The sequence below is a fragment of the Muntiacus reevesi genome, chromosome 1 (genome assembly GCF_963930625.1).
Source record: "Muntiacus reevesi chromosome 1, mMunRee1.1, whole genome shotgun sequence".
NCBI lineage: Eukaryota > Metazoa > Chordata > Mammalia > Artiodactyla > Cervidae > Muntiacus > Muntiacus reevesi.
Genome location: NC_089249.1, coordinates 198607985 through 198629418, shown reverse-complemented (window position 1 = coordinate 198629418; position 21434 = coordinate 198607985). Strand labels below are relative to the sequence as shown.

The window sequence follows — 21434 nt, the reverse complement described above, 5'->3', positions numbered from 1 at the left end:
GTGATGCCACCCAACCATTTCATCCTCTACCATCCCCTTCTTCTGCCTTCAGTATTTCCCAGCATCAGGGGCTTTTCCAGTGAGTCAGATCTTTGCATCAGGTGGCCAGAGTATTGGAGCTCCAGCTTCAGCATCACTCCTTCCAATGAATATTCAGGGTTGCTTTCCTTTAGGATTGACTTGTTTGTTCTCCTTGCCATCCAAACTTGTTCTATGAACTCTGAAATGTGATTTTCATATAATTTGTGGGGGGGGGGGGCGGCCATACCTTGAGGCTTGTGGGATCTTAGTTCCCTGACCAGGGATCAAACCTGCACCTCCTGCATTGGGAGCACAGAGTCTTAACCACTGGACTGCCAGGAAGTCCCCTCATATAATTTTCATGTGTTGCAAAATATAACTCTTCTTTTGATTTTCCCCCCCTAACTACTTATAAGTGTAAAAACTGTTCTCAGCTCTTGGCCTGGACAAAACCAGGTGGGAGTGGGGTAGGGTGGGAGACCTCAGTTGGTGGACCCCTTGCCATGGAACCGCCTGGGCTCTGTGAGCAGTTAGCATCTGATGCCAAGTGAGGTCGTTGGAGGCTTATGTGCAGGAGAGAGAGATGCTCTGATGCAGGTTTAGGCAGCTGGTGGGCCAGGGAGGGGAATAGTAGCAGGGAGGCCCGGGTGGAGGCGACCACACAGTGGAGCTGTGATGGGACTGACTGTGTGTGAGAAGGGGTCCTTGGATGCAGTTTGGCTGCTGGGTTGGGTGTGGGGTGAGAGAGAGAGGAGCCAGGTGGGATGGTGGTACCCTTGGCACACTGCAAGGGAGGGGCTTCTGATCGGGTCTGGCATCCAGAAGGACAGACCAAGGGCAGTTGGAAATCCGAGGCCTGAGCTGGGAGATCCATTTCAGTCTCCTCTCTGGACGACCCTAAGAGTCACCCCCCTACCCAAGTGTAAGAGGAGAGAGGAGGCCTCAACACCTTCCCTCCAACTCCTCAACTGCCTATCAGCAAACTCTCCATTTACCTGTCCCCACCTCTCCCTCCACCTGCCCAAAGGTGTCTGAGAATAATCACGGACAACAGCAGTGATCCTGCCCCCAGGGACACTGGGTGATGCCTCTGACATGGTCGTCACATAGTGGGCAGTGGGGAGGGGGCTGCTCCTGGACCAAGGATGCTGTTCAACAGCCTCGCAGAGTCCAGGATGACCCCACCCCAGGGAATGACCAGACCCCAAATGTCAGCATTGCCTCCAGGTGGAGGAACCCGGCTTTATGCTACATTCCATTATCTATTCCATTTAACAGTGGAAGAATTGAGGCCCAGAGAGGGAGAGTGGCTGGTCTCAGGTCACACAGCAGGTACACAATGGCCCAGCTGTGTTCAAAGCCCCAATGCCTGTCAGCAGCTATTGCTCTTAAGTTTGAGTTTCTGGGACTTCCCTGGTGGCCCAGAGGTTAAGACTCCGCACTCCCAAGGCAGAGTGCATAGGTTTGATCCCTGGTGGAGGAATTAAGACCCCACATGCCTCGTGGTGCAGTCAAAAATAAAAATTAAGGTTAAAAATTCGGGCTCCTGAGAGCTTGTCTCTCTGCACATCCCTTCTCTCCCCTGTAATCCCAACCTCCCACCTTCTCCTGGCCCTTTCTCAAATTTTCATTCACAACACAGTGGACTGTCCTGCCTTTTGGAACTGTTGTGGCTCTCCTGACATCCCACACGCCTTGTTTCCCCCTAACTCCAGCGCTTATACAACATCTCTCCCCCTCTGCCCTACCCTAAGGTATGCCCCCAACCAACGCCCCAGGTCCTGGACCGGGGCAGAGTTACCACACTGGTCCAGGAGCACAATTTATTTCATGATTTCTCCTTAACATGATCTTGTTCCTGCTGCTCCCCAGTGCTGTCCAGTCTTCAAGTTTCAACTCAGATGTCCTCTCTTACAGGATTTCCCTGACTTCCCAGATAGTTTCAAGAGTCCTCTCTGAGCTTCCAGCTCACCTGAGCTTCCCCTTTAACAGCCCTGATCACTTTGGTTCATAAATCCGTGGGTGTGTCTGTCTCCCCAGGGACCTCAGTGACAACAAGGACGACTGTCTTTGCCACTACTGAGTCCCAGCGTGCAGGGTTGTGCCAGGCACCCTCCAGGACGTGTGGACGGAATGAATGCAATTGGCCTATGAGTCATGCCTTCACTGTACAAACATTCACCAACTGCCTCACCCCACCCTGGGATCCAAGGCCCTTTGCCAGGGAGGCCTCAATGGGACTCTGCTCTCAAGGGGCTCTCAATCTGAGAACAGAATGAGGGGAACACAGACCTTCCCATCTCTTTGGAGTTAGAGCTAAAGCTGGTGTCCTCCCTGTCTTTCTGGTTTAACTGAGCACCTACTATGTCCTGAGTCCCAGGATGAAGGATTAGATATGCAGACAGTCCAACTGCATCTCTCTGTGATGAATCAATTTCTGTTTGTAGCACACTTGCTTGGTGCCAGTGTTGCAGCGGTCCCCAACCTTTTTGGCACCAGAAGCTAGTCCTGGGAAAGACAATATTTCCATGAGCCCAGGGTGTGGGGGTGGGGATAGTTTCAGGATGATTTAAGTGCATTACACTTATTTTGCAGTTTATTTCTATTTTGTGGCAATCTCAGGATATTCTGCCTTAACTTTTAGGGTTAGGGTTCAAGTTCCTCAGAATCTGATGCCCCTGCAGATCTGACAAGAGGCGAGGTTCAGGCAGAAAACATCAATGAAGCTTCTCTTGTTTGCCCACCGCTCACCTCCTGCTATGCGGCCTGGTTCCTAACAGGCCACCAACGGATAATGGTCCATGGCTGGGGGGCTGGGGACCTCTGATATATAGCATCTCATTTAGTCCTCCCAGTAACCCTCGGCAGTAGGTACTGTTTAAAAGGAAACCCATTTCCTGGATGAGGAAAGTGAAGTCCAAAGCCGGTAAGTATCTTGGCCCATCTTGTAGGTGGTAAATGCCAGTGTGTGGAGGGTGTCGCTGCGGGGGGAGGTGGTGTCCTGGATTCAAATTCAGGTTTGTCAAGACTGTAGAACAGCCCCACTGGCGGATGAATGAATGAGTGAGTGAGTGAGTGAATGAGTGAGAGCCCGGATGGCCCAGCAGCAACGGGACCAGGCCGAGAGTCACCTGAGACCCCCGCATCCCCCATTCCCCGGCCAGCTCAAAGGAGGCGGAGACGGATGCAGTCGGGTCCCTGGAGATGCTGGGAGCCTGGCCCCCTTGGCCTCGGCCTCCTGGTGGCGAGAAGGTCAGGTCTGGCCTCGGCGGTGCCCCTCCCCCAGAGCCCATCCCCACTCCCAGGCGCTCCCCCCCACCCGTAGGGGAGGGGCCGGGAGGGGGGCGGCAGGCGGGGCGCGGGGGAGGGGCGGCGTCTGGTTTGGCTGGACCGCGCGGGCCGGGCGGCCGAGCTCCGGCTTCGCGGGCCCCTACCTCCGGCCCCTCTGGCCCCTCCGACCGGGTCACCTCCCGGAGCCCGGCCGCCCGGCCGCCCGGCGCCCTGGACGCCATGAAGCAGCTGTGTCTGTGCGCCGCCGCCTCCTTCGCGGTAGGGCCGGGGGAGGGGGCGCGGGAGGGGGCTGGCGCGGGCCCTTCCTCCCCTCCCCGCCCCGCCCCGCCCCGCCCCCTGGCCGCGCAGAGCCTAGACCCTCCACCCGCAGACCCGAGAGGGCGAAGCAGGGAGGACAGCGGAAGGAGGGGAAACAGAGATGGGAGGATGCATGGCACATATGGGGAGACGATTTTGAGGACAGATGGGGACACTTAGAGGAATTTAGAGGGCAGTTAGGCGGACAGTTTTGGATGGGATCATCTAGGGGGACAATTTGGGTGATACTTTGACCTTTTTTGGGGGGAAAGATATTGACATTTGGAGAACAATTTTGGAGAACGTCTGAAAGATTTTCGGGGGAGGACATTTTGGGGACATTTGACGGGGTCATTGGAGGGATGAATTTGGGGAAGATATTTAGAGATGCATTTAGGACATTTGCAGGGCAGTCTTGGCGTCTCAGGGGCAGAAGAAGGGTAGCTGGCAGAGGACAGTGTGAGGGACATTTAAGGGATCTTTAGTGGTTCCTTTGGTAAGACTTTGGAGGGTAGTTCAGGAAGACATGATGAGGTGACATTAGAAAGGCGGGTGTCACTAAGAGATGGCTGGAAACCTAGGTTTGGGGGACAGCTTCTTGGAAAGATGCTGGGAGCTGAGCTGGGGATGGTTTGATGGTCTGGTTGCTGGCAGTGGTGGAGGACAGCTGGGGGGGCAGGTGCTGAGGACCCAGGCTGGAGTTATGCTGTCTCAGGCCCCCACCCAGGACCACTTCCCCCGGCAGCTGCGGCTCAACCCCACTGACCTCGGCTCCTGCCCGCCCTGCGGCCCCTGCCCCATCCCGAAGCCGGCGGCAGCCAGAGGCAGGCGCCAGGCAAGTGCCCAGGACCGGCGGCGAGAGCCCAGAGCCCCTGCCGGGGGAGCGGGGAGGGACAGTGGCCACCATCCCACGTTCCTCTGGGTGTGCCCCGCAGAGCCAGGACTGGGGCAAGAGTGACGAGCGGCTGCTGCAGGCGGTGGAGAGCAATGATCCCGCGCGGGTGGCCTCCCTCATCGCCCGCAAGGGGCTCGTGCCCACCAAGCTGGACCCCGAGGGCAAGTCCGCGTGAGTGTCCATGTTCTGGGGGTGTGAGGGCTGAGGGGTGGCCACCCTGCAGTTGACCGCTGACCTCTGGCCTCCAGATTCCACCTGGCAGCCATGAGGGGTGCAGCCAGCTGTCTTGAGGTGATGCTGGCACACGGCGCCAACGCCATGAGCACGGACGGGGCAGGTACTACCCTCCGGCCCTGGGGGAGGGAGGAGGAACCCTGACCTGGTGCCCAGCCTGAGGGCCCAGTCACGCCCTGCTTCATGGCCTCAGTGTCCTGCTGAAAAGGGGGGTTTCCTTCTGTGCCCCTGGGGACAGAAGCATGTCAGGCTGTGGTACCCAAGGATGGAGACTGTGGTTGGCAGTAGTCAGTCAGACTGAGTCAACTTGTGGATCGGGGAGCTGGGACTCAGATAGTGGTTGAGTCAGAGGAAGCAGTAGAAACAGAAGAGTTTTGGAGCTTGAGGAGCATCTGAGGGCATGAGAATAACTAGTGTAGTTTCTTGGGGGGAGTATCTGAGGTTTATGGAGTAGCTGGGGTTTAGAGGTAGCAGGAGCTCAGGGAGTAGTGAGGCATGGGGCATAGCCAGGCGTAGGAGCCAGAATTTGGAGATTTACAGAGTATCAAAGATAGGGGCATAGCTGGCACTTTGATATAGTTGAGCTTATAGAATAGCTAGGGCTTCCCTGGCAGCTCAGCTGGTAATGAATCCACCTGCAATGCAGAAGACCCAGTTCAATTCCTGGGTCGGGAAGATCCTGGAGAAGGGATAGGCTACCCAATCCTGTATTCTTGGGCTTCCCTGGTGGCTCAGATGGTGAATAACCTGCCTGCAATGCGGGAGACCCGGGTTTGATCCCGGGGTTGGGAAGATCTCCTGTAGGAGGGCATGGCAACCCACTCCAGTATTCTTTCCTGGAGAATCCCCATGGACAGAGGAGCCTGGCGGGCTACAGTCCCCTGGGATTGAAAAGAGCTGGACCCGACTGAGCAACTAAGCAGAGCACATAAAGTAGCTGCGGACCTGGGGAGCAGCTGTAGACCCGAGGAGTAGATGGGGATATTAGGGAGTAGCTGGGGACCTGGGGAGTAGCTGGGCACTTGGGAAGTTGCTGGGGACCAGCTGGGGACCTGAGGAGTAGATGGGGATATTGGGGAGTAGCTGGGGACCTGGGGAGCAGCTGGAGACCCGAGGAGTAGATGGGGATATTAGGGAGTAGCTGGGGACCTGAGGAGTAGCTGGAGACCTGGGGAGTAGCTGGGAACAGAGGGAGCAGCTGAGGACATGGAGAGAAGCTGAGGACAGTAGTGCTTGAGGAATGGAAAGATGTGGAGTGTAGCTAGGATGAGACTGTCTGAGACGCAGACCAGCTGGGGCTTGGAGAGTCTCTGCCCCCGGGAGTAGCAGGGTTTTGAGAATACCTGGGTTTGAGGATTAGCTAGACAGAGTCATGACAATTATTGACACAGGTTTGGGGGGCAGCAGAAACTCCCTGAGTATCTGAAGCTCTAGTACGTTCTAGAATATTCATTTTCCCTTTTAGGTTACAACGCCCTCCACCTGGCTGCTAAGTACGGGCACCCACAGTGCTTGAAGCAACTACTGCAGGTCATTTCCTTTCCTGTCTCCAACACTTCCCAACCCCCTGATACTCCCCTGCCCTGACTACTCCTGATGAGTTCCAGGAATTCATGGAAGCCCCAGATACACCCTGAATCCTAGGTATTCCTTGGCCCCTTTTACTCCTGAGTCCTAGCTACTCCCTGGACAATGAGACTCTCCGAGTGTACAGCTATGTCCTACATCCAAGAAATACTCTGAATATCGGATGTCGCCTGAGCCCCACCTTCTCCCTAAACTCTGGATACTGTCTTAGCCATAGCCACTTTCAGGGCTCCCACCTACACCCCAGACCCCCAGCTGCCCTTGGGATCCCAGCTAATCCCTCTTTCTCACCAACTTTCAAAGGAGTCAAGATGGGGACCCATGAGGAGTGGGTTCCACAGAGCAGGTGGGTGGGTGGGAGTGGGGAAGGGCCAAGGAGCCTGAGATACAGCAGACCCCAAGGAAGGGCAGTTCCTAGAGAAATTAGGCAACAAACAAGGATGGCTCCACCTCCAATGACCCATCCCTCCCCCCAGGCATCCTGCGCGGTGGATACTGTGGACAGCAGTGGGTGGACCGCCCTGCATCATGCAGGTGGGTACAGTCTAGCCTCGCCCTGGCCACCATGGCCCCCAGAGGCTGAGCTTAGGGATTATTCTACCTGGGGTTCTGGTGACGTGCCTGGGACACATTCCACCTCCTTCCTCATGGAGCCCCTTGCTCTGCATTATCATTTCTTTCATTTTTTGGCTGTAGTGTGTCTTCATTGCATCATTCTTCATTGTGCACAGGCTTCTCTAGTGGTGGCTCACAGGCTCAGTAGTTGCAGTACTCAGCCTTCATTGCTCTGCAGCAGGTAGGGTCTTAGTTCCCCGACCAGGGATTGAACCCAAGTCCCTTACATTGGAAGGCAAATTCTTAGCCACTGGAGCACCATTGAACGGACAGGGAATTGAGTCCTGTAAACAAGGAAGTGGGGAGGATCCAGGCTGTCTGACCCCAAAGCACAGCCTACTGTACGCCAGACCTGGGTGAGGATGATCGGAGGGTTATTGCTTCAAGGAACTCCTAGGGAACCTCAGGAAGGTCGAAGGTCTTGGCAGCCTTCATAATCATCAAATCCAAACTTTTCCAAGGGAGGGGAAGAGACCCAAACCCCTTGAGCCAGAGCCCAGCCCAATGTCTATATACCAGGCCCATGACATTTGGGAATGTCTTTCACTTGATGACTCTCAGGTGAAAACATGAAATACATTTGCTTTGGAGTTTTATTTAGTTGAAACATTCCCTGCAGTTAAAATACTCTGCCACCTAGTGGTAGCAAAGCCTTTGCTCACTTTATGGAAGCTTCTTGGTTTTTTTCATTCAATAAATATTTGTCAAGTGTCTGCTGTGTGCCAGGCTTTGTTCTAAACAGTGAGATTACAGCAGAAAACAAAACCCCATAAGCCCTTGGGCACACAGCAGATAATAACATAGAGTTTATTTATTTTTTGTAGCTGTTTTTTTTTTCTTATCTTACCTTTATGGCCATGGTGAGGCATGTGGGAGCTTAGTTCCCTGACCAGGGATCAAACTTGGGCCCCCTGCAGTGCAAGCACGGGGTTTTAACCACTGACCCACCCTGGAAGTTCAAAAGTTTGATGATTTCCAGCAGCACTTCCTTGCACAAAGCCTTCTCTTCCCTCTCTGAGGCTCTGGACATACGCACCCTGTCCTGCTTCTTTGTCAACCAAGTCCTCCCAAGCTCCTCCCTGCCTCAGGGTCCACGTCCATGCAGTGACCTCTCCCCTTCCCCTTTCACCATCAAAACTCAGAACTCAGATCAAACCCCAATAAGCCTGCTGAACCTCAGCAGAGGTCTGACCTCTCTAGTAAACATGAACACTCTTTGGGGAATTCCCTGGCAGTTCAATGGTTAGGGTTCCAAGCTTCCACTACAGGGGATGTGAATTCGATCCCTGGTCAGGGGATTAAGGTCCCATATGCCACGTGGAGTGGCCAAAAAAAAAACAAAAAACACTAACACTCTTTGTATGAAGGTTTGGTATATAGTCAGTACACAGTTAATGCCGGTTGAACAAAAAAGGGATAAATACTTGAAAATCAGTGAAAAATTCCACCCTAAGAAAGAGCCACAGGCTTTCCTGGTGGCTCAGCGGTAAAGAATCCACCTGCACTGCAGGAGACATAAAAGGCACAGGCTCAATCCCTGGATTGGGAAGATCCCCTGGAGGAGGGCGTGGCAACCCACTCCAGTATTCTTGCCTGGAGAACCCCATGGACAGAGGAGCCTGGTGGGCTACAGTCCATAGGGTTGCAAAGAGTCAGATACAACTAAAGCAACTGAGCACGCACACATGGAAGAGAGACCCACAGTGGAAAGATGAGGAAAGAGCTTTGGATTGGGAGTTAGAAGACCTGGGTCCTCATTCTGGCTGTCTCTAACCCTCTGAGTGACCATGGACCTGTGGGGCTCAGTTTCCTCATCTGTAAAATTTAAGTCATATCTTTGCTACTGATCTTCTAGGGGAGGTTAGAGTTTCTCATGAAATAAAGGATAAAAATGATACCCAGGGACTTACCTGGGGGTCCAGTGGTTAAGAATCTCCCTCCCAATGCAGGGGACGCAGGTTCAATCCCTGGTTCAGAGAGATTCCACATGCCAAGTGGCAACTAAGTCCATGCACCACAGCTGCTGCCTGTGCTCAGCAATGAAGACCCAGCACAGCAAAAAGAAAAAAAGAATCACCCTCAAGTAGAAGGCCCCCAGAAAATATCAAAGCCCCGCCCTACCTGCCTACCCTTCTCTCTTTTTCCAGCTGCTGGCGGCTGCATTTCCTGCTCAGAAATACTCTGCTCCTTCAAGGCCCATCTGAATCCCCGAGATCGGGTGAGTCCCTGAAATCTTTTGTTATTGTTATTCAGTTGCCCAGTCATGCCTGACTTTTTGCGACCCCATGGACTGCAGCCCTCCAGGCTTCCCTGTCCTTCACTATGTCCCGGAGCTTGCTCGAACTCATGTTCATTAAGTGGGTGATGCCATCCAACCATCTCATCTTCTGCCGCCCTGTATTCCTCCTGCCCTCAGTCTTCCCCAGCATCAGGGTGTTTTCCAAATGAATCGGCTCTTTGCATCAGGTGGCCAAAGTACTGGAATCTTTGGGGAAAGATAGTGCATTTGAGGTATCCCAGGCACCCTTTGAAAAGTGTGAAGATTTGGAGTGAACTTAGGGGGCCCATCACAGGCTTCCCAACCTCCCAGAGTCAGTCTCTCATGTCTTGTCCTTGTCTCGTCCTCTCCCCACCGCCCCCCTCAGCTGGGTACAACACCCCTCATCATTGCAGCTCAGATGTGTCACACAGATCTGTGCCGCCTCCTCCTGCAGCAGGGGGCTGCTGCAAATGACCAGGACCTTCAGGGCAGGTGAGCCTCTCCCCTCCCAGGCAGTTCACTGTGTGCTATGTGACCTTGGGCAAGTCTCTTAACCTCTCTGGGTGTGAGATCTAGTGTGTCTTCCTCTCTCAACCCAGCCTGGGTGTTGAGGAGGGTGTGGAGGTTTGAAAATATCCTCGCCCCTCAGCAGCCTCCTCTTCTGGTAGGACGGCCCTGATGCTGGCCTGTGAGGGAGCCAGCCCCGAAACAGTGGAGGTGCTGCTGCAGGGCGGCGCCCAGCCAGGCATCACAGATGCGCTGGGCCAGAATGCTGCTCACTACGGCACCCTGGCAGGGGACAAGCTCATCCTGCACCTCCTCCAGGAGGCAGCCCAGCGCCCCTCACCACCCAGCGGTATGCAAACTCCACCTCTTAACAGTTTCAAGCACCCCCTTCCCTCCACTAGGTAGTTTTCTTGCCACCCCTTTCTCTCCCTTCCTCCTGTGGATAGTTTCAAGGTATCCTTGTTCATATTATAGGAGGTTTTGTTGCTTGCCTCACACTGCTCGGGGTAGTTTCAAGGAGCCCGAGAGCTTTTAGAGTAGTCTAGGGGTCAACTCTGTGTTTCTGGGGCATCTTATACTTGGATCTTTGCCTTCACTAAGAATTGACCCTCCCAGTCGCCCCATTCTGGAGATGCTACTGTTCTCTCTTTTTGAGAGTTGCAAGGCCCCCCCTATGAGCATTCTGTCAAAATGGTTGTTCCTACCTTAAAAGTCCCGATTCTGGGGGGAATTGGGAGATCCCTCAAGTTCCCTGGGCTAACAAATGCCCTTCCTAGGGCTAGGAAGGGAATCCCTAACACAGTGCCTGATCCTGCTTCCCTCTCTCCCCTGCTCTCGCAGAGGATGATTCAGGCGAGGCATCATCTCAGGTATGGATCCCTAAGCAATGAGTGAGTCCCCACCCCCACCCCCACCCCTGCACCCCCATGCACATACTACCTTTCCCCTTGACCCAAGCTCCCTGAGAAGAAAAGGAAGAGATGGACCCTTGACTTGGGGTTAATACCTCGAAGGACCTGTTTGGAAGAGTGCTACCTTTAGGGTGGACTTTCCAGGTGGCACTAGTGTTAAAGAACCTGCCTGCCAATGCAGGAGATGTAAGAGAAATGGGTTCGATCCCTGGGTTGGGAAGATTCCCCTGGAGGATGCCATGGCAACCCACGCCAGTTCTCTTGCCTGGAGAAATCCCAGGGACAGAGGAGCCTGGCAGGCTGCTGGCCATAGGGTTGCAAAGAATCGCGACTTAGCACACACCTTTAGGGTACTTGGCAGCGGTGTCCATAGCATAACCACCAGGACACTGAGAACACTGGGGGCCTGGGACCAAATCACAGGGCTGGGGTGGGATGGCAGAGGGAACGAGACTGATAAGGGTTGGTGTGGTCAGGGAAGGAGGCAAGTCTGGCCTCTTCGTCTCAATCCTACAGCTTGTCAGCGCCACAGGGAAAGGATTGTAAACAGTAGGGTCTAGCTGGGGAAAGTACCAGGGTGCAGAAAGGGACAGAGGGTAAAGCATAAGATCTGGAACTCTCAGGGGACGTGATCTTATTCCTTTTTATGCTGGGATAAGTGATGGCCAGAGAGAGGCAGAGATTCACTCAAGATCACCCAGGAAGTGAGTTGGGGCTGGTGACAGACAGTGGGCTGGCTGTGTTGGTTTATCTGGGTGGGAGGCTGGCATGTCGCCCATATCCCTCATCTACCCCTACCCCCAGAATTCTGTGTCCAGCCATGACAAGCAAGGGGCCCCCAAGAAGCGGAAGGCACCTCAACCCCCCACCAATATCCCAATGCCGGTGAGAGATGCCCTGGCCTTGGGGAAGAGTTGGGGGGGTTGCCTCTAGGTAGCACGGGGAGAAAGTTCTGGCTCAGGTATTGGAGGACACAGTCCTTGGGCCTCATGTAAAGGTGGTGGGGTGGGGGGTACAGGATGACCAAGATGCCTACGAGGAGATCGTGCGGCTGCGACAGGAGAGGGGCCGTCTGCTACAGAAGATCCGGGGCCTAGAGCAGCACCAGGAACGAAGAAAGCAGGAGGTGGGGGGTAGCAGAGACACGGGCCTGGGGTTAAGCCTGGGGTGGGTGCCATTCTAGGGGGATACTCCCCTCCCTGCCTTCCCCCTCCTCCCTCTCTCCCCACCCGCTCACTCTGCTCCAGCCACACAGGCCTCCTGGCTCTCCCTCCAACATACCAAGCCTGGTCCTGCCCCAGGGCCTTTGCACAGACTGTGCCCTCTGCTGGGAACACCTTCTCCCAGCTGTCCCTATGACTCCTTCTTGCCCCTCCTACAGGTCTTTGCTCAAACACACCTCCCCTACCCAACTTATTTAAAATTGTAACATCCCCATTCACTTTTCAGTCCCCTTTGTTTTTATTCAAAGCACTTACTGCTATTAGGTATACTATATATTTTATTCATATTCACTCATTTGCCTGTGAACCCACAAGGGCAGGCTTGGTTGATGGTGCCTCACTTACCGTAACTGCCTAATAAGTATTTATTGGATGAATGAATATTTGAGTGAGTGAGTGAATGAATAAATGAATAAGACAAGTTCCCTGGTGGTCCAGTGGTTAAGGCTCTGTGCTTCCACTGCAGGGAGCATGGATTTGATCCCTGGTTGGGGAACTAAGATCCCAAATGCCACACTACACAACCAAAAATAATGATAATAAATGAATGCATGCATGAATGAATGAATTAGTGGCTCCAAAGGGGATCTGGCACAAAATAGGCAAGAGAACATCTGTGGTGGGGATGGAGGGTCATTGAGCAGGAGGTGGGCTGGGGGGCCTCCCTAAGCCCAGCCCTAAGCCCAGTCCCCACTTCTTCTGTCAGCTGCCAGAGGCAGAGGCAAGTTCCCTACACAGCCTGGAGAGACAGGTAGGGTGGAAGGTGGGAGGAAGTGGACCCCTAGCTGCCTAGTGTTTTCTCCTGGAGGCCCACTGAGACCCCCCACTCCCTCCCTGCAGGTCCAAGAGCTACAGCAGCTTCTGGCCGAGAAGCAGGAGGAGAAGGAGAGCCTGGGCCGAGAGGTGGAGAGTTTGCAGAGCAGGCTGTCCCTTCTGGAGGTGGGCCCAATGGGGAGCAAGGCAGGAGTGGGACTTTTAGGGGTGGGGCCGCCAGGGGGTGGGGTATTTCTTCTGCTGCAGCTGCCCGATGACCACACTAATACAGATAGTCTCACACACATGCAAACACAGAACAGACAAACATACAAACATAATCACGTATGGATAACAAACACACGTACACATAATGAACACTTTTGGAAACCTGCAATCACCCATACTCATGTACATGCAGAGATAGACAACAACATTTATGTATATGTGGTCTTACACATGCAACAGACAAACACAAACACATCTGTGGATATGTCATCTCACACACAACAGATATTTCTCATTCAATCACATACCTAGGCAACACATTCACAAATTCATGTATTCACACAAATATTTCTCAAAATAAATAAAGAAAACAGATACAGGTACACAATCATACACACACATACACAAACACAAAACAGTCACACACCACAGACTACAAGTGCAAAATCACGCACACTCACAGGCGCTCACACAGGAGAGGCTGGGGCCACTGTGCACGCCCCGCAGGGGCACACACGTGTGCACATACATGCTCGCTGCAGACCTACAAACCCAGAGCCACTGTTGCAGCGACTTGCACCCAGGCAGGCACATGGGGCCCCACACAGAATCCCAGACACACCATTTCAAGGACGCACGGGCATCCCTCCCTTGGTCCCACATACCAGACAGCGTATACAACCCTCGCTATCGGGGTTATGATGACACACACGGGGGAGACACGGGGGCTGGAGGGAGGGCAGGACCTCAAGCCGAACCCTAGTTCCCCCCCGTCCCAGAATGAGCGGGAGAACACCAGCTATGATGTGGCCACCCTGCAGGATGAGGAGGGTGAGCTATCCGAATTCCCAGGTGAGACCGCACCTGCCTTCCCCCTGCCCCCCCTACCCCCGACCATGTCTGGGGCCCTAGGAGTCACAGCTTTAACCCACAGGCATGGAGAGAGTTGAATTTGGGAGGGAGCCTAGCTGACACTCACAGTTTATTCCATTCCTGGAAGCGTGCCTGCCCCGGGGACCCTGACCCACAACTCCAGACCCCTAACTCCCATTCCTTGTGGCTGGAACTCTGGGGCCTGAGTCTGTGTCCCCTGCCAGGGGCTGAGGTGCTGCTCTCCAAGCAGCTAAGCCCGTCGGCCCAGGAGCTCTTGGCTTCGCTGCAGGAGCAGGTGGCCATGCTCACCAGACAGAACCAGGAGCTGATGGAGAAAGTCCAGGTGGGGAAACCAGAGCTGATGGAGGTTTCCAGGAGGGAGGGGTGGGAGCAAGTCTGAGGACCCAAGGGGCTGTTTCCTGGGGGTTTGGGTGGGCACGTGGCTAGGTATGTGGAGAGGGAAAGTGGCGTGGCTGCCCTGTGCCCCCCTCACGCCCACCACGGCCACTTCCACCCTTGCTCGGTTCCCCTGTCCCCACCAGATCCTGGAGCACTTTGAGAAGGACGAGATGGAGGCAGATGGTCTGGCCGAGGTCATTCCTCTGGAGCTCTACAACGCTCTCCAGGCTGAGTTTGACCAGCTCCGCAGGCAGCACGCCAAAGCCCTGCAGGCGCTGGAGCAGCAGGAAGCTCGGGAGGCCCTCGCAGAAGAGGAGGCAGCCTCTAGGGAGGGCAAAGGTCTGGGAACCAAGACCTCCAGAAATGGGCCGGTGGAAATAGCGCTTAACGGCACTGCAGCTCCGGAAACCAGAGTGAATGGAGTGGAGACCACGAACGAGGAGGCTGCAGGAGTAGAAACCATGGAAGCCCTGTCACAGAGCTTGGAAGTCGTGTCCACGATGGCCGAGGCCACGGACACGGAGACCACGGAAACAGGGGGCGTGGGGGCCCAGCCCTTGGAAACAAAGGCCACAGGAGCTGAGGTTACAGAAATGAAAACTCCAGAAGGAGGAGGAAACCCAGAACCAAAGGCCACAGGAGCAGAGACCAGCAGTATGAAAACAGAAATGAAGCCCACTGGAGTAGGTGCAGTGGAAGAAGAGCTCACAGGCACAGAGGCCATGGGAGTGGAGGTCATGACCCCGAGGGTCCTCACAGGCCCCATCCTGCACCCGGGTGCTGCGGAGGCCTCAGAAAAGCTGCAGACAGAGCTAGAGACCAGGATCCGCAGCTTGGAGGAGGCGCTCAGGCAGCGGGAGCGGGAGGCGGCCGCCGAGCTGGAGGCGGCCCACGGCAAGTGCGAGGCTGCGGAGGCTGAGGCAGGCCGGCTGCGGGAGCGGGTGCGGGAGGCTGAGGGCGGCCGAGCTAGCGGGGTCAGAGATGGGGACACAGGCCAGCTGCGGGCCGCCCTGGAACAGGCCCGCGAGGACCTCCGGGACCGGGACTGCCGTCTCCGGGAGCTGGAGGCGGCCTCGGTCCGGCTGGACGAGGCCCGGGCCGGCCGGCTGCTGGCCGAGGAGGAGGCCCGGGGCCTGCGGGCAGAGCTGGCCCGACGGGAGGAGGCGCGGCTAGAGCTGAGCCGGGAGCTGGAGGCGCTGCGGGAGCAACTGGTCGTGGCCACGGCCACCGGGGAGCAGGAGCGGGCCGCGGCCGCCGAGCTGGGCCAGGCGCGGGACGCGGCCGAGGCCCGGGCCGCGGAGCTGTCTGCGGCCTGTGAGGAGGCCCGGCAGGGCCTGGCAGAGCTGCGGGAGGCCTCCGAGGCGCTCCGCCAGTCGGCCGTGCCGGCCTCCGAGCACCACCGGCTGCAGGAAGAGGCTCTGGAGCTGCGGGGCCGGGCCGCCTCCCTGGAGCAGGAGGTGGTGGCCACAGGCAAGGAGGCCGCACGGCTGCGCGCAGAGCTGGAGCGCGAGCGGGTGGGCAGCATGGCCCGCCTGGAGCACGAGCGCATCGTGGGCGCCCTGCAGGCCGACGTGGCCCGGTTGCAAGGGCAGCTGGAGGAGCTGGGGCGACGCCACGAGAAGACCACGGCCGAAGTCTTCCAGGTGAGTGTGGGGGAATCCCCACTGGGCAGCTGCGTGGTGATCTGTTTGGATCCCACAGCCAGGCGGGTTTTCCACCCCACTGGCTTCAGTCCAGCAGAAACTTGACCTTTAACCCTGCAGCCATTCTGACGACCTCACTGTTTCAACTGGTGTTTTCTGTTTTAAAACATTTTGTCTATTTTGACTCCCCATTTTTTTCCTAATGGTTAGCAGGTTTTGAGATCTGTTAAACCTCTGCATATCCCAAGATCGGGAAGATATTTTTAAGAATTCATCTTTTGAAGTATAGTTGATTTACAATGTTATGTTAATTTCTGCTGTTCAGCAAAGTGACTCAGTTGTTCATGTGTATATTCTTTTTCATTTTCTTTTCTATTATGGTTTCTCACAGGCTATCGAATATAGTTCCCTGTGCTATAGGATAGGACCTTGTTTATGGTGAAGTTTCATTTTGTTTGTTTTGGTTTTTGTTTGTTTGTTTTTCTGCACCCTGGGGCATGTGGGATCTTGGTTCTCTGGCCAGGGATTGAACCCAGGCCCCCTGCAGTGGAAGGTTGGACTCTTAAACCACTGGACTGCCGTGGACGTCCCAGTAAATATGTTCTTATGTGCTTTCTTCCAGCACCTTTTTACTTTAATTTCCCAATCACACTGATACTGTGTTTCTAACTGTGGGTGTGGTGTGAGGTAGAAATTCATATTCACCCATCTTTTGGTAAGCAGTGAATTGGGCTGTTTACTCTGATATTTTTTCCTGTATTCATTTTCTCTGTTGGTCAAACTGACCCTGTTTTTTTTTCCTTTTTTTTCCCAGCCAGCTGTTTTTGAGGTTGTCATTTTATCTTATGATCATTTTTGATGCTTCAACCCCAAAGTAGGAGGATGTTTTGTGTAAGGAGTTTTGATCCAATTATTTAGAACCCAGTAGATTTTTATGCTGATTTTCTTTCAAGCTAAGGGACTATCTTTTGGGCCCTGAAGGTATATCTTTTGACTCCATCTCTTTCCTTAAACACACACACACACACACACACACACCAAATTAAAAAAAAATAGCAATTCTTTTAAACAAATGCAGGAATAAAAACCCACAATTATTAATCGTCATCAGGGAGGCATTTTTCTCTCCATATGTTTGCTTACTCATCTGTGTAATGGGGTTAATAATAATTCTTAGTCCTTACATGAAATTAAATGGTCTAATTTCTGTAAAATGCTTAGGACAGTGATGGTACAAGTGACAACCAGGATTATTTTTTCCAATAATATACTCTTTTAGTTTTTTTTTTTTTTTGTCTGTGCCACTTGCAGGAATCCTAGTTCCCCAATGAGGGATCAAACCCAGGCTTCCTGCTTTGGAAGCACAGAGTCCTAACCACTGGACTGCCAGGGAATTTCCAAGAACATGCTGTTTTAAACCAGTAAAGTTTGATCTATTTCTTAGAATTCACGATCCAACTTTAAGTATGCCGATCTTCATACTTATTTTCCAAACTTTACCTTCTCTCATGACTACTTATTTTGGGGGTAAATTGACTTGAACTTAGTTTTTCTGTTTTGTTTTTTAATTGTTAATATGTAGCCAGTCTGTACTAAGTTAAACATCTAATTATTATCCATTTTCCCTGGAGCTTTATGTCTATAAAGGCCAGTGATCCACCCAGGCTCAATTTTTGCAAATCTAACACTGTTCCAACCTTGATATTTTTGTAAAAAAATGCAGTCACAATTTTTGGACATTTGTTGACTTTTCATCCAGATTCTTCTGTTTTTCCTTCATTTTTGTAAGAAATCTACACACTTTCACACTTTCCCACTGGCAGAGAACAGAATGTTAGTTATGATGTAATAAAAATAGTAACAGTAACATTCATTATATGGTTTTAATAATAACAGTAACAACAACATCACAAACTCAAACACTTACTGTGTACCAACCGCTGTTCGAAGTGTTTTCCATGTATTTGCTCATTTTATCCTCACAACCACCCTGTGACATAGGGGTTTTTATTATCCTCCTTTTATATATGAGCAGATTGAGGCACGGAGAGCTCATGTCACTTATCTAAGGACCCACAGCTCGGCAGAGTCAGAATGTTTCTAGTGCCTACAGGAATCCAGGACCCCTGAACCAAATTCCTTGACATCAAATGGCCTTGAATGTCCCAAGATTGCAATGGAAGGGTAGGATCATTTTGGAAGGTAGGTCCAGGCTTCTTTGGGGTCCAAATGTCCTCACGGTCACATGTGGGCTTGGGCTGCAGGTGCAGCGGGAGGCGCTGTTCATGAAGAGTGAGCGACATGCGGCGGAAGCCCAGCTGGCCACAGCTGAGCAGCAGCTGCGGGGGCTACGAACTGAGGCCGAGCGGGCACGCCAGGCCCAGAGCCGTGCCCAGGAGGCCCTGGAGAGGGCCAAGGAGAAGGACAAGAAGGTGGGTTCCCTTTCCTTGTGCTCTGCCAGGAGGTCCCCCACTTGACAGATGTTGGAAGGAATCTAAGAGTGTCCCAGCTGAATGGGTCTTGGGAAATCATCCAATTTTCCAGATGAGCAAACAGGCTCCCAGAGGTGAACTGAGTGGCTCAGAGTCAAACTGCACATCTCGAGACAGTGGACGAGAGTCCCAGGTGCTTTTGCATACAGAGCCACCTGGCCACAATCAGCTGTGTCCCTGGGCAAGTCACTTGACCTCTCTGAGCCCCAGTTTCTACCTCTGTAAGCTGAAGATAAAGTTGTGATAAGGATTATGGTTTATTTATAGCAGGGTCCTTCCCTCTCAGCACTAGGGACATTTGGGGATAGACCATTCTTCTTTTTAAAAATTTATTAGACTACACCAGGCCTTAGTTGTTGCATACAAGATCTTCAATTTTCATCGCTGCATGCGGGATTTAGTTGCAGAATGTGAGATCTAATTCCCTGACCTGGGATCGAGCCCAGGCCCCCAGCATTGGGAGCTCAGAGACTTACCGCTGGACCACCAAGGAAGTCCCAGGGGCTTGGTCATTCTCTGTGGGGGACCATTCTGGGTATTATAGGGTGTGGAGCAGCATCCCTGGTTCCTGCCCACTTGATACAAGGAGACCCCCCAATCCTGACAAACATGCCTCCAGATATTGCCTGGCATCCACTGGAGATAGGATCACCCCTGATTGAGAACCTCTGATCCACGGAAATAACAACAAAGCCCAGCACGCATTGAGTGTCTGCTGTTTGCTGGCACAGCTTAAAATTAATCTCTGTTCAGAGTCGCAGCAACCTACAAAGGTGAGAACGATGGTTCTCCTTACCTTACGGATGAGGAAACTGAGCTTTCGAGTGGTTAGGTCATATTCCCAAGATCTCCCACTAGGCAAGGGGAGAGAAAGACCCAAACCCTGGCCCAAGTAACCCAGCCCCACCAAGACAGAAGCTTTTGTCCCCCCTTGTACTGTCTGTCTCCACTTGCACCTTCTGGAGACTCCCAAGATCTGTACACTTTTTCTGCAGAGAGCAAGATGGTCACTGATTTTGGCCCTGCCTAGCCACAGTAGTCAGCTTTGCCACTGAAGAGGGGCCATAGACTTGACAGCGAATGGGCGTGGCCACATATAAATAAAAATTTACATATGACCATGGAGTTGTGAATTTGGTGTAATTTTCATGTGTCAGAAAATATTCTTTTGACTTCCTACCCCTGCCTTGATGATTTTTTTTAAAAATATTTATTGGGCTTCCCTGGTAGCTCAGACAGTAAAGAATCTGCCTACAATGCAGGAGACCCGGTCTCAATCCCTGGGTCAGGAAGATCATCTGGAGGAGGTAATGGCAACCCACTCCAGTTTTCTTGCCTGAAGAATTCCATGGACAGAGGAGCCTGTTAGGCTACAGTCCATGGGGTCACAAAGAGTTGGACATGACTGAGTGACTGAGCACGTTTATTTATTTGGCTGTGCCTAGGCTTAGTTGTGTCACCAGGGATCATGGATCTTGCAGCATCCAGCTGAGCAGCGTGCAGCTTCGGTTGCGGCATGTCGCAGCATGTCAGATCTAGTTCCCCAACCACGGATGGAACCCCGGCCCCCTGCACTGGGAGCACAGATTCTTAGACCCTAGACCACCTTCTGATGATTTAACATGTAGAAACCATTCTTAGCTAATGGGCTGGACTTAGCCTGCAGGGTGATTTCTGCCAAGTCCGAGGCTCTTCCCACTGCCCGGGAGAGGTCCCCAGGTCCTCACCCTGGGCTCAGGTGCCGGCTGACTCTCCCATCCTCACCCCAGATCACGGAGCTCTCCAAGGAGGTCTTCAGTCTCAAGGAGGCGCTGAAGGACCAGCTGGGGGCCCCAGACTCCTTGGAGGTGGAAGCCCTCCGTGGCCAGGTGAAGGCTCTGCGGGAGCAGCTAGAGGTGAGCCTCGCCTGTCCATTGGGCACAAGGTCCCTGGAGGGTGACGGGCAGGCAGGCAGTGCACATGGAGGAAAGCAGTTCAGTATTTTAGCAAGTAGCACTGCCATGCTGTTGTATGCCATCAAAACGGGGGCCCAGGGTGCAAGGGGGGCTTTTTGGCATAGCTTGGAGGGGGTCCTGCATTTCTGAGCGCCCCTCCCCTGCACCCACAGGAGGCTGCCAGGGACCACAGTGCAGTGGTGGCCTTGTACAGGAGCCACCTCCTCTACGCCATTCAGGTGAGCCTCGCTGGTTTTGGGGGCACCACTGCTGCTCTCTGGGCCTGTTTCCCTATCTGTACAATGGGAGGCTGGTGGAGGGAAGAGGATCAACAGGCGGCGAGGAGGGGGATGAAGAAACTGGGTGGGGAAGGGGAGAGAATGCCCAGGTTCCCTCCGCTCCCACCCTCTCCCCTTCTCAGGGTCAGATGGATGAAGACGTGCAGCGAATTCTGAGTCAGATTCTGCAGATGCAGAGGCTCCAGGCCCAGGGCCGCTGAGAGCAGAGGACTGCCCTCTGCCCCCCTAGGCCTCTCACGGGGGCTTGGGGACTCATGCACTGACCTTCCGTGCTTGGAGACTAGCCTGGGCCCCTTCCCCACTGTCCTCACTGCCTCCACCAGCCCCACTGGTCCCTGCGTGCACTGGGCAGTCTAGACCCCGGCCCTGACCACGACCCCTCCTGCCACCGGGGAATCTGAGTCCTCTCCCCAACATCTGGTCCCAAACACTACCCCAGGAATAAAAGCTCACGGAGCAGAGCAGAAGATGAAAATGTCGTGTGGCCTGATTGCTGGGCCCCACTGCAAGGAGGGGAGGGAGTGGCCCAGAGCAGGGATTAGGGATTAGGGTGAGGAGAGTGAGGCAGGACTCAGTCCCCAAGATGGACACTGTGCTGTGCTAAGGAGCTGCAGTTGTGTCCAGCACTGGAAACTCGGAACCCTAACCACTGGACCACCAGGGAAGACCCCTAGTTACTGCAGTATTTTGAAAAGTCAGAATGGGTGCCCCAAAGTTCATGGTGAACAAAATATCCAAATGTTAAGTGAAAACAGGCTCTGAGGTCATACATCTTACTTCACTGTTCTCACATGAAACCCATTTCTGGTGGGAGGGTTCCCAGAGGGTCCCACCCCCGCCTCCCTGCTCCTGGACTAACTTTTTGAAATCCCCTGGGGGTTCTTGGCTCTTTCCAGCTCAAGCAGGGAGGTGGCCCTGTGTCCAGCCTGTCCCCTGGGGTTCCACAGCATCCAGCAGTCATTTTGCCTGTCC

The 21434-nt window shown here is 53.7% G+C and overlaps 1 protein-coding gene across 1 annotated transcript; it reads left to right on the top strand.

The window, feature by feature from the left end:
* The first annotated feature begins 3438 nt into the window (after positions 1–3438).
* ANKRD24 (ankyrin repeat domain 24) lies at positions 3439–21039 on the top strand. Its single transcript, XM_065933710.1, has 20 exons — positions 3439–3570; positions 4545–4675; positions 4753–4841; positions 6204–6268; positions 6802–6859; positions 9088–9158; positions 9586–9692; positions 9869–10056; positions 10548–10576; positions 11423–11503; positions 11637–11744; positions 12548–12592; positions 12682–12780; positions 13602–13674; positions 13920–14038; positions 14238–15737; positions 18002–18169; positions 19999–20124; positions 20337–20402; positions 20585–21039. The coding sequence occupies exons 1-20, from the start codon at positions 3532–3534 to the stop codon at positions 20660–20662; spliced, it is 3240 nt and encodes a 1079-aa protein (XP_065789782.1). The 5' UTR covers positions 3439–3531; the 3' UTR covers positions 20663–21039.
* Positions 21040–21434: the final 395 nt, after the last annotated feature.

Coding starts and splice junctions, on each gene's coding strand:
- ANKRD24 (XM_065933710.1), top strand. CDS start 3,532: ATGAAGCAGCTGTGTCTGTGCGCCGCCGCCTCCTTCGCG. Junction 4,842..6,203: donor CATGAGCACGGACGGGGCAG/GTACTACCCTCC, acceptor TTTCCCTTTTAG/GTTACAACGCCCTCCACCTG. Junction 12,593..12,681: donor TACACAGCCTGGAGAGACAG/GTAGGGTGGAAG, acceptor CCCTCCCTGCAG/GTCCAAGAGCTACAGCAGCT.